Genomic DNA, 13,192 nt, shown 5'->3' with positions numbered 1-13,192 from the left:
GTCCAGTCCACAATATAAATGTAAAGCGTTGACCGGTCCGTGGTGATCAAAAGGTTGGGGACCACTGCTTTACATGACTCTAAAATGATAGATGTCGGTTTTCATATGTAAGTTCCTGCCTGCCCTACAACTATAGAAGATGGCTTCATTAACATTTGTCTAAATTCCATCTGTCACATACACTACAAGTAAAACAAGTATTAGTGACATTGACCCCCCCCCCCAAAAAAAAAGTATTTGATTAGGGATTTTAAAAAACTGCTATCTTGCATTTCCTCACGAAGAGCCAAACAGAGTAAAAGATACAAATTTGGTCTGCATTCATTGGTTACTTGAAACGCATCCCAGAATACTCTTATCAGCAAGAAATGAAACCAGGACTAAGACAGGGAGCAACTACAAATAAATCTCTAGCCACTATTCAAACTCAAAGTAAACAAAATGGACTTTTACTTGTGAAGCTTGAACCTGAAACTGAATGGTCAAGTCATAATTCCAATCTGGGATCCACCATTGTACCCTTAACTTCAAGATTCTGCAGGGACGCAAATTAGATGTCTCCTGCAAAGCACTTCCGTGTGTGAACAGGTTCTGGTTTCCAAAAGACCTCTCGTGGTTGACATGTGAGGCTGATGTTGTACCCCATGCTGTATACGCAGATGATTGCTTCTTATCAAACCCTCCTGATTGAAGTATCATAGTAAGCTGTTTTGAGTAGGGCTCGGGGTCAGTCAATTTCACTCAAACTCACAATGCTTATACAGATCCCTTTATTTGTTGTGGGTTACTTGAGAAGAGAGGTTTAGCACACATTAAATAATGAGAAACGAGGGAGACTCTGGTACAGTAAAGATAGAGTAAAAATCAGGTGTCAAACTCAAGGCCCAGGGGCCGGATCAAGCATGCCACATCATTTTATATGGCCCATCAAATGCTGATTCGACCTCAAGTTTCTGGCTAAAATACCAAACTTGCAAGTTGTCTTCAAAAAAACAACAATTTGTTGTTCCCAATCTGTCTTTTGAACAGTTTCTACATCCCTCTGATTTCAAAACTAGGCAAAGTGTGTGACAAACACACTTAAAATTATTCTGGCCCTCTGCCAGAAACTAGAACTATAATGTGGCCCACGATAAAAATGAGTTGGACACCGCTGGATTAGAATACACTTTAATTTTGCAGTTGCACATATCGTAGTTATTCATACATTTGTACATACATACATTCACAAAGTCATTCATACACGATACACCAGTGGCGGTCCGTGAGTTTCACACATAAGCCTTCAGTGATGTCAGACTCATGAATAAATACCCCTCATGTGCCCACGTACACATTACTGAGCTACACAGGCTATTTTCCGGAGCATTTAAATGTCAATAAACCCGCATCAGCAATTAAAACTTGCCTCATTAAAACTTGTATCCTTATACATGATGCTGTCAAAACTTTAAAGAATTTATAATAATTTAAAATAAATATGCACAAAATTTTATGAAGTCCAAATTACAATAATATGAGAACGTCATTTTATTTCTTTACTATTAATTTAATATGAACGAAATAAAATAAAATATCAGAATCTTTTTCCGTCTCATGTGGTGTCCCGCAGGGGTCAGTACTTGGTCCCTTACTGTTCAACATCTACATGATTTCTCTTGGCGATATTATACGTAAACATGCTATTAGTTTTCATTGCTATATAATAATAATAATAAAGGTTTTATAATGACTCTGGAACAGATACTGTATGTCCATATTGCCTAAGCCCTAAGGGAAAGTCACCATTACTGCATTAGAGTTTGCCATCCATTAGCTGCTTTTTTGAGGTATTATATGACTAAACTTCATTTGCATGTGGACTTCGGTCATGGAAAGAGGAAGCATGAAGGCTTTCTGTAGTTGGTTTGCATGAAAACAAATTAAGTTGATGGCACTGAATAAGGGTTATGACAGTGTTGCACCAGAGATCATAACGATGGATAAGGTTCTTCTGGTCTTGGAGTTGGCAATCATCGCATTAGGCAAGTGCTTCAGTTTTTCGATCCGCTGATGACACAAGGGTGTCACTTGCACAACTTTCTCTCTTCAGGCTTGTGTGTACAGGTATCATGCACCAGTGCTCGCTGTTGCTTTCGTGTTATTTATTCCCCAAAGACACGGAATGAAGCCTTGCAACACTGTAAAGAGAAGTTTCAAAACCTCGCCACTGTACGTGATGGGGAGGATATGAGGACCATAATGGACATTGTGGACCATGGAATGCTTAAGGGAGAACAGGTAACTATGGAATTACGTCAGACTGAATAAATATCATATTTACACAGCAAGAATAAGGAAGTTGTATGTTTGCATTGCAAGAGCTGGTGGCAACATTTAGTCCTATAATAGTTTAACTTGATGGCTTGAGAGGTGGTTAGCACAGGGGTGGGCATCATTTTTGGCTCAGGGTGTCAGGTTCAGGCAACTTTAAACTTTTGATAAACAACAAACAGAAAGGAAGACAAAGGCATTTTACTCATGAGGAGAGCATACAGGAACCTGCACCTCTTCTCAGAGGTCCCTCCCGTCTGGTTACACTTTCTGTCCGTCCCTCTTTTATTCATTAGGGTTGGCTGTAGTTATAAAACCATATGCTGCCCCCAAAGGGGAGTAGGTAGAACTCCTTATACTATCAGTCCATGCAATCACTGCTATCTTCTTCCCCAGGAACATGGCAACAGACCCTGTACTGTTCCATCCTGTGAGTTAAATATAAGAAAAACAACATTTGATTTCTTTACAATTAATCGAATATGAGCGAAATAAAATAACACAAACATATTAAAAATGAAAAATAATAAATAAAGTAAAGGCTTGCACTCACCAAAGCATACGGCGGTCGCAATTAATCAGTGTTTTCAATATCTCACGATTTTTCTTGACCTCTTAATGCTCTTTCTCTTGTCACTGAGATGTACAGTGTATCCACTCGGGTGTTCGAAAAGTTTTTTATAAGCACCGTAGTGCATTAAAGAGCTCTCTTTACCTTTGAACTGAGATGTACAAAACTGTATATCCACTCGGGCATCCCCATAAGTTTTGAAAAGCAGCGTAGCGCGTGTGTCCAGCTGTGCTTTGGCGTCTCGTTGGTGCCTTGGTTAAACAATTGAAGTTTGCAAATCCAGTGTAGCTCCAAACACCAAATCGATCCTTTGCAAACAAAAGGCATTCCCAGCGGATATATTTGCCAGGGTTAGCTCACACCTCTGCTAGCCCAGTCAGAAATATGACCAAATCGGGACAGGTTAGCTAATAGCTATGCTACGCATCTAGAGCAATCAGCCAAAGCCAACACCACGTACCCTTTCTTGTTGAGCATTGCACCGCCTTCCTGCAGTGAGCATCCACTCACGTCACGTTCAACGTGAAGATGATGATCTTATGACTCGATTGGCTATTACAGCAGTCATACGGGCCGCTCACATATTCATCTGCGCTTGTGCAGAAACCCGTGCCGTGTTGATGTGAATGCCCAGGCTTCTGGCCAAGGCAAATTATATACAGCCTGGCGACACAAGTTAGCTGAATTGTTAGCTAATTGGCTTAAAACTACAACTTAAAACTAGAAACTGGCAGGAGCATCGATCCACCAAGCACCAAATGGATATAATATGACACGAAAAGAACAGAATATGGATAATAATTTTATATATAAAAATATACAATATGTATTTTTAGTAAAAATAAATTTAAAATGAAGTTGACTTTCATTACAGTTATTATAATTATTATAGTTTATTATAGTTATGATAATGTCAGGTTATATTAGGCCAGCAGAGAAGACCTTGCTGGCCCTGATGGTCCACCACTAATATATATTGTCAATATTCTGTTCTCTTCGTGTTATATTGTATCCATTTGGTTATGCTCCTTCCAGTGTTAAAGTTTTAGATCAGAGTTTGTATCCAATCTGATTTCAGCTAACTTGTGTTGCCAGGCTGTTTGGAATTTGCTCGAGTCCTTCACAATCAACAGTTGCGGGTGTCTATTCACTGTGAGTGAATGGGCACATAGAGTTAAAAGACAGTTGCAATAGCCAACCAGGTCACAAGGTGTCGATTTAAGACCATCTGGATATATATATATATATATATATATATATATATATATATATATATATATATATATATATATATATATATATATATATATTATACAGTGGACCGCCGGGTTACGAACTTAATCCGTTCAGCGGCTACGCTCGTAACTCGAACTGCTCGTATGACGGGCAATCCAAACCTATGTTAATTCGTGAATGCGTGCAACGCGTGCAAAAACCTTAGGTAAAAACATCACGAGTTTATACACATATTAAAAATGAGTAACATAATCTACTGTACAGTTAAATTAAATAACATAAACAAAGGAAAAATGACATTTACCTTTGGAGCGATGTGACTTGAGCTGGGTGGAGGCGGAGGTGAGCAGAGACCAACCCGCAATGTTAACACAGTTACGCTGATATGCTATTGCTCTTACAATGTCACAGTCACTGTTTCAGTCACGGTGTCAGTCACGGAGATGCTAAAACATATCACCGGCAATTTCCTTCTCTTTAATCCATAATAGAAGAAGCCTCTCCATTTTGTTGTCGAGCGAGGTCCGTACCCCGGCAAGGAAAGTCTTGCCCTTAGAAGATTGCCGAGCGGTTCCGTCCATAGTCAAGAGCAAGGTTAACTATGCGTGTGCCTCCCTCTTTTTTTCTTATTATCTCCTGCTTCGTTTCTATTGTCATCATCTTCTTACTTCTTCCTTTACCGCCACTTGCAATTTTAGAAGCCATGTCTAACAGATAAAGTTTGCAAAGTCTTCACAACATTCCTTCCTTCCGTTTTTCACTCATTTTCTCTCCTTCCTTCCATCCCGATCAGCTGTGCCATCAAGCTAGATAAAGGCGTTCGGCCAATAGCATATCAGCATTTCTGTGATTGACGTGACGCCGGCCAATAGCATCTCTGTGAGTGAGACCGGGTGACCTTAATCGACCAATAGCATATGGCATCTCCGTGACTGACTCCGTGACTGACACCGTGACTGAGACAGTGACTGTGACGTTGTAAGAGCAATAGCGTTCACGTTACTGTCACAAGCGTCAACTTCTGATTTTGTTGACGTAGCTAAGCGAAAATATATTTGCATACACAATGGCCGGCATGTCGGATTGTTCGTAAGACGAAAGGTTGCTCGTGAGTGGGGGACAAAAATCTCCGTGGTCCACGCTCGTAAATTGAATTGTTCGTAAAACAGGGTGTTCGTAAACCGGGGGCCGACTGTAAATATACAGTCGGCCCCCGTGTTACGAACTTAATCTGTTCAGCGGCTATGCTCGTAACTCGAATTGCTTGTATGACGGGCAATCCAAACCTATGTAAATTAGTGAATGCGTGCAACGCGTGCAAAAACCTTAGGTAAAAACATCACAACTTTATACACATATTAAAAATTAGTAACATAATCTACTGTACAGTTAAATTAAATAACATAAGTATACAAAGAAAAAATGACATTTACCTTTGGGGTGACGTGACTTGAGCTTAGTGGAGGCGGAGGGGAGCAGAGACGAACCCCCAGAATTTATTTATTTATTTTCTTAAACGAGAACTTTTCTCAAAGGAGAACCTATCACCGGCGATTTCCTTCTCTTTAATCCATAATAGAAGAAGCCTCTCCATTTTGACCGAGGTCCGTCCCCTGGCAAGGAAATTCTTGCCCTTAGAAGATTGCCGAGCGATTACGGCCATACTCACGAGCAAGGTTAACTATGCGTGCGCCTCCTTTGTATTATTTTATTATCTCCTGCTTGGTTTCTATTGTCATCATCCTCTTACTTCTTCCTTTACCGCCACTAGCAATTTTAGAAGCCATGTCTAACAGATAAAGTTTGCAAAGTCTTCACAACACACCGACCATCAAGCTAGATGAAGGCGTTCGGCCCATAGCATATCGGCATTTCTGTGATTGACGTGACGCCGGCCAATAGCATATCGGCATCTCCGCGACTGAGACCATGACTGTAACCTTAATCGACCAATAGCATATCGGCATCTCCTTGACTGAGACCGTGACTGAGACCGTGACTGTGACCTTAAAAGACCAATAGCATATCGGCGTTTTCCGTGTCATGCGAGAATAGTTAATTTGTTTACGCAGCAAAGCGAAAAATATAGTGCGGACACACTGATCGGCATGTTAGATTGTTCGTAAGACGAAAGGTTTGTGCATAAGAGGGGGACAAAAAAAATGCAACGTTCCACGTTCGCAAGATGAAAAGTTCGTAAAACAGGGAGTTTGTATATATATATATATATATATATATATATATATTGGTGGACCATCAAGACCGTCAAGGTCTGCTGGCCTAATATAACTATATTAACTATAATGAAAAGTAATGAAAGTAAATTTCATTTAAAAATTTTCTTTACTAAATATATATATATATATATATATATATATATATATATATATATATATATATATATATATATATATATATATATATATATATATATATATATATATATATATATATATATATATTGTACCCGTTTGGCCCCATGAAAGTGGGGTTGGAAGGGTCTAATGGAAAAGCACCAAAAAGTTCCTTATTGCATTACTTTCTGATGCAACTGATGCTGATAATAGGCAGACATGTGTGAATGAAGTGGGCATTTTGGCTGTAAACAAATAATGGTTCTCGTTTAATCTTAATGACGGGCAAAGAAAGTTGATTATGGCCTCATTTACAGTTCGCCTGGATCGGTTTGAGCATGCCAAGCTGGATATGGTCATCATCGGGGCAGACCTACACGGTGGGCTATGACTACAGCAAGTGGTATCCTGATGAACCAAATGAAAAGCTGGACACAAAAGGCTGTGTTCTGATGGACCCCAGAGGATACTGGAGAGACGACCAGTGTGATAAACTGCTTCCGTCCATCTGCAGTGAGATCTTCTCTTTCCATAAACATCTGTTAATTATATTTTAAAGCTGCATTATGGAGGATTTTGTCCATAAATATCATGACAATAGCTTTTTATCTGACCATATATGACTCAATCTTCTAGGCGGTGGATTAAAATCTTAACTGGTCACAATCGGTACCTCTGCAAGTTTCTGGCCAAAACCTTTCAGACTGGATTAAGATCTGATTTTCCCACCTGGTCTGCGGATGTGATAGCTCATTCACACAGTCATGACCAGGAGCTAGTACTGTCATGTAAGAGATTATACATTTGCTCAAAACAGACAGTCCCAGATGCTCATAGTTATTTCAAGGCTAGGAAAAAGAACACCATGCAAGTCCCACAGAAATACCGAAATTAGTTCGTAACCAATTCCAGGTAAGAACCAGAGTAAATATTGTGGTTTTTGTGGTGATGAGTGATGAGATCCATCTTGGGCTTGAATAGTGATGCACAAATGTCTTCTTTTTTTTCTACTTCAAAGGTAAGATATGAGCTCAAGCTCGCTCACTTTTCGGTTATAACCGAGGGTGAAAGGGAATTTGACGGTGACATTTCACATGTAAGGAATGGCAAGAATAGATTAAGTATAATTTTTATGAAGGCCGGCTCGGTGAACCTCACAGTTAAGGGACCCGATTTAAAATTAACCTCACTCCAGCCTTCTTGTGTGGAGTTTGCATGTTCTGCCCGAGCCTGCGTGGGTTCTCTCCGGGCACTCCGGCTTCCTCCCACACTCCAAAACCTGCACAGCAGGTGTATTGGACATACTAAACTGTCCTTAGGTGTGATTGTGTGTGTGAATGATTGTTTGTCTCTGTGTGCCCTGCAATTGGCTGACAACCAGTTCAAGGGTGTCCCCCGCCTACTGCCCGAAGTCAGCTGGGATAGGCAATCGTAAGCCCTTGTAAGGATAAGCGGCTCTCAAAAATTGATTGATAGACCTGATTGTCATGTTCTGTTGTTGGTATTTGGGTGGTGGGTTTATTTTGAGGGGTTCTGTCTTTTTCTGTTTGCATAGTTCCTGTTTCTGTTCTTTTCCTGTCATTCCGAAATAGTTTTGATTTGGTCCACCTGTCTGAGTCTACCTGCCCCTTGTGTGTTCACCAATCCGCTTTCCCTGCTTAGTTTCTTTCCCAGCTGTTGCGTGTCTGCCTAACTCGTGTGTGTGTGTGTCTATTTAAGTCAAGTTTTTGTTACAGCTACTGTCAGAGCATAGTTTTATGTCACCAGTCTTGCCAGTTTATTTCTTCCCGTTTTCCCCTTCTGCCTGTATGCTTGGAGTTTCTTTGCCATGCTGTTCGCCCGTTTTTGTTCCTGCTCTGTCTCCGACAATAAATTATGGATCTCAACTCAACCTTGTCGTTTCCAAGACTCCCTGCATCTGGGTCCACCACCCCCACCTTCACTTCAGTCTATCTCTCGCCTGCCTCGCCTGACCTTGACACTGGTGTACAGTGTCAATAAAAGTATTCTATTCTATTCGTCTCTGGTGGTGTGGCGCGAGTGACAGAAACGCACACATGAGCACCTGCTATCAATTAATCAGTTTGCTTCCACTTATTTTGTTGCTAAGCAAGTTTGTTGATTGTGAATGACCACATTTTTTAGCATCACATTTCTTTACCATGTGGTGCTTTATGTTTTTTGTTATTTAACAAATGTGTTCCCAGTGTCCAATACTCGATCATACGTCCTCCGGGAGAAAAACATGACATGGCACCAAGCTCAGGTGGCCTGCCAGAGAAACAACAGCAAACTGGCTAGGGTGAGCAACGAGCTGGAGAACAGCGATATCATGAGGCTGCTCACTGGTCGACACAAAGCCTGGCTTGGCCTCAACCGTGACTCATGGAAATGGATGGATGGAAGTGGAGTCACATTCTCACTCTTTCAAATGGAAAAGCTAGACAAGCATGCAAATGCCTCGTGCATAGTGGCCAGCTTGTCTAACTCAACATGGTGGAAAAACCGCAATTGTGACATGAAGCACCCATTTATTTGTTACCATGGTAAGTGAATGGCAAACATGCAACAGTAAATTGTAGGGCTGCACAATTAATCGAGTTTAATCGCGATCACGATATTGGCTGCCACGGCTGATCCACAGCAAGATTAACATTTAAAAAGTCTGGCACTTTTTTTTTCAAGAAATTTGTCATTTTACCAGCAGGAAACAGTGTTTCCCACATGTTCACAAGACTTATTTTTATTTTAAATTGTTTGCTCTCAGCAAGTAAGTTAGCTGTGTTTTCCATTGTGCTGTTTGTTTTAAATATTATTTATTTATTTTCGTTTTTTAATATTATTTGTAAGTATCAAGCCTTGAAGCCTTGTTTGTATACTGCTTGTTTAAAAAAAGGGCAGTGAATAGACATGTTTGACCAAACATGATGAATAATCATGATTAATAATCGTGATTTTAATATTGACCAAAATAATTGTGATTGTTATTTTGGCCATAACCATGCAGCCCTTGTGAATAGACAAATTGCCCTTCCTGGTATTAGCTGACATTTTAAAGATACTATTGAGCCTTACTGAAGACATACTGTAGCAGGAGAATACTTTGAACACCCCCTCAATTACAGTGATACGTCTTCCTCCTACTGAGGTGATCTCTCCTATCTCTGATGTTACCAAGATGGTTAAAAACCTCCTCGATAGTAAGTTCCTCTTGGGGTTGTTGAGATCCGCTCTGATGCCCTTAAGGCTCTGGATGTTGTGGGGCTGTCCTGGTTGACATGCCTTCACAACATTGCATTGACCTGGAGGGCAGTGCCTCTGGATTGGCAGACTGCGGTGGCGATCCCCCTTTAAAGATATGCCTTTTGTGGGTGATATGATACTGTGGGCTTCTTCAGGCTATAATCTCTAACTCTCACTGAAGCGGGTTACAACTGAGTGCAAAGTGGTTGGAATGAAGATAAGTGTCTCCAAAATCTGAGACTTGCCTTCAGTCAGAGAAGGGTGCAGTGCTCTCTCCAGGTCGAGGATGAGGTTCTGCCTTAAGTGAGTGAGGGCAAGATGGAGTGGGAGATAAGCAGGCAGACTCTGCTGTGATGCAGACTTTTCACCAATTTGTGGTGGTGCAGCAGAAGTTGACCAAAAGCAAAGCTTTCTATTTACCAGTCAATTTAGTTCCTACCCTCAACTATGGTCATGAGCTGAGGGTTGTGATCTAACATGAGATTCAAGATCAACAGTTTTATTGTCATATGCAAAGCAATACCACACAATGAATTTCTTATTCTGTTCACTTCCACGAGCAGACTAATTCCATAATCGAGCAAATAATAAGGTAGGCAATAAAACAAAAAAACAAACAAAACACAAATAGAGCAATAAGGGGAGTAATAATGAACCGCTCCACAGATGCGCTGTGAGGTCTTGATCACACGCGTGGGAGCCTTCCTGTCTTGTGCTGTACAGTTGCTGCACCAGACTGTGATGAAGGTAGAGAGGACACTTTGGATTGTACATCTGTACATATATAAAAGTATATATGTATATGCATATGTATATGTATATACGTGGCTAAAATGTGTTTCCTCTGCAAGGTGTCCAGGGTCTACCTTTAAGATAAGCTGAGAAGATCATTTGGTAGAAACCACTGCTTCTCCATGTTGATAGGCATCAGTTGTGGTGGCACCGGCATCTTAGGCGCCTCCCTGTTGAGATGTTCCGAGCATGTCCCATTGGGAGGAGGCCTCGGGGACAACCCAGGACATGCCGGAGAGACTATGTCTCTCGGCTGGAATGGGAATGCCTGGGGGGGCCCCTTTGGAAGAGATGGATAAAGTGGCTGGGGTGAGGGGGGTTTGGGTTTCCCTGCTAAAGATGCTGCCCCTGTGACCAGATGAGCAGTAGAAAATGTGTGGGTGGGTGGATGGATGGACAAATTATTTAAAAAAAAATTGGGGCATATGACTGAGTGAAATGGAGGATTTTTCAAAAGGTCATTGTAACAATATAAACAAAAGTTTGATTACAGGCAAAAAATATTAATTTCCACCCTCTCCCCAATCAAGAGGCTCAGCCTGTAGCAAAACGACTGGTGAGGGTGAGTGTGGTGCAGAAGAACTTGGTGGAGCTTAATCAGACAGAAGTCTTGGAGCAGGTAAACGTCACCTTAAATACAAAACAAGCAATAATTACAGTAAATCTTTTAAATGTCATCTTTGTGTGTTTCAGCTACAGCAAAGTGTGCAACGCACCCTCGCAAGCAAATGCCTTCAAGTGAGATGGAAGGTACTGGAAAAGCAGAGAAGAGTCTTTTGCCAGGAGAAAAAAACCCAATGTTGATTCTGAAATACTGTCAATTAGCTTGTAATGATCATAAATTGAAAAGGTACATTAATACTGTAAGACAAGAATAGTTGTTGTGTTTGTGTTTACCTTGCAGTTTTTGATCACATATGGGAGCCAAAAATTGAAAACATTTTGTGAATTCGATAAAAAAGCTAATAATAAACAAGATTTTTAGCCATCCATCCGCCCCGCTCATCTGTCCGTTCATCAGTCTGTCTTCTGCACAAACGGTCCGCAACCGCTTTTATCACTACAGACCGGAATAAATCTAAAGTTTAGATTTATATTGTGGCCGGGGGGGGGGGGGGGGGGGGGGGGCTGCTCTTAAACCCACATCATCCTTCTCACTATGTATGTAATATCAATAGCGGCCAGAAGTGGCGCACAAACATATGAACTGTTAAACTAAATCGTTTCCAAAACATTATTTCGGGTGCAGCCCACGCGGCCTGGTACCAGTTGATCCACGGATTGGTACCGGTTCACGGACCGGTGGTTGGGGACTGCTGTTCTGCACTCTCCTCTTCAGCTCTCTCCTCATGTTTTCAATGGCGTGAGATCTGAGACCAGAAATGGATATGGGAAGAGCTTGTCTATGCATTTGGTAGACTATTTCTACAATTTTCAGTGTAAAGGCATATTTCTACCATAAAAATTAAATTCATTAAAATTGTTTTAGAAAGGGGCACCGGTGATAGAGTTGGGTCCTAAAAATAGTTTTCAATCACATTTTTTTTTGTCTTTTTGGTCATCTGTGGACTTGTAAACTTTGTGACAAGCATATGCTATTGGGAATGTGGTAGCCTTGGATCCAGTGGTGGGCTGGCCGGCCAGCAGGCAGGGAGCAGTGCTGCCAGGTGGCGCTGTCCACAGCCCAACTGTTTGATTGTTGTGTAATGCGATATTAAAAATATTTCAATGAAAGTTTCGTTAAAATTAAAATATTTTTAATATATATTGTAGTTTTAAAAATGCCCTTTCAAGTCAATACAGGGACTCGTCAATTGTGGAAAAAGATACGTTTTATGCAAAATTTATGATTTTTCTATTTAATTTGTTGGTATTGTTTATTTAACCTCACTCTGGCTTCCTCCGACATTCCAAAAACATTTGGTTGGCGTCGTGGACAGACTAAATTTTCCTTAGGTGTGATTGGGTGCATGAATAGTCATTCGTGACTGTGTACCCAGTGAGTGACTGGCAACCAGTCCAGGGTGTCCCCCGCCTACTGCCCTAAGACAACTAGGATAGGCACCAGCAAGCCAGCATCCATAGTGAGGATAAGCGGCTACAGATAATGGATGGATGTTCAAGACCTGCCAGACAAGATGGTACAGTACTTCACTAGAATGTTAAAACATGACGACCTTCAATATGCCATGCTGCCGACCCTTCTAAATTTATGCTAATGTCGAGAGACACAACCCTATTGGTGTCAAATCTAGCCCATGTTGGGGTCATTTACTGCCATTCAAAATTGGAAGTACTGTCAATTTTCGACATACAGTATTGAAAACCTGATGTTTTGTCATGCATTTTATGGCGTTATATTTGTGCCACAATTACGAGCGCGCGAAAAAAAAATTTGAGCGGAGAAAATCAAACTGAGCGAGCGAAAACAGATTTTGAGCGCAAGAAAAAAACTATTGAGCGCGTAATGATAAGAGTTTGAGCTCACGCCGATGGAGTTTGAACACAGAAAAAGAAAATGCTCGGTCAAAATTCCTTTTTGCTCGCTCGGGATAGCCCTCTCTCGCTCAACATCTCGCTCTCGCTCGCGATACTCCTCCCTACCTCGCTCAACATCGCGTTTGCTCAACATCGAGCTCACGCTCGCTCGAGTCGTCCTCTGCGCTCGCTCAGTTCTGCTCAC

General features: G+C 41.1%; 1 protein-coding gene across 1 annotated transcript; it reads left to right on the top strand.

The window, feature by feature from the left end:
* The first annotated feature begins 646 nt into the window (after positions 1-646).
* On the top strand, positions 647-11,487 carry LOC148426878 (lymphocyte antigen 75-like). The gene is made up of 5 exons (XM_088437441.1): positions 647-2,280; positions 6,792-6,987; positions 8,682-9,020; positions 11,040-11,128; positions 11,203-11,487. Exons 1-5 carry the CDS (start codon positions 2,053-2,055, stop codon positions 11,311-11,313), a joined length of 963 nt encoding a protein of 320 aa, XP_088293567.1. The 5' UTR covers positions 647-2,052; the 3' UTR covers positions 11,314-11,487.
* Positions 11,488-13,192: the final 1,705 nt, after the last annotated feature.

Source organism: Hippichthys cyanospilos, chromosome 2 (genome assembly GCF_059441005.1).
Source record: "Hippichthys cyanospilos isolate Australia breed blue-spotted pipefish chromosome 2, RoL_Hcya_1.0, whole genome shotgun sequence".
Classification (NCBI taxonomy): Eukaryota; Metazoa; Chordata; class Actinopteri; order Syngnathiformes; family Syngnathidae; genus Hippichthys; species Hippichthys cyanospilos.
This window is presented reverse-complemented; position numbering and strand designations above follow the sequence as displayed.

What these genes read in the sequence shown, in the direction of transcription:
- LOC148426878 (XM_088437441.1), top strand. Translation starts at nt 2,053, where the DNA reads ATGACACAAGGGTGTCACTTGCACAACTTTCTCTCTTCAGGCTTGTGT. An exon ending in CCCATTTATTTGTTACCATG is followed by an intron (nt 9,021 to 11,039) that starts GTAAGTGAATGG and finishes TCCCCAATCAAG; the next exon opens with AGGCTCAGCCTGTAGCAAAA. An exon ending in AGACAGAAGTCTTGGAGCAG is followed by an intron (nt 11,129 to 11,202) that starts GTAAACGTCACC and finishes TGTGTGTTTCAG; the next exon opens with CTACAGCAAAGTGTGCAACG.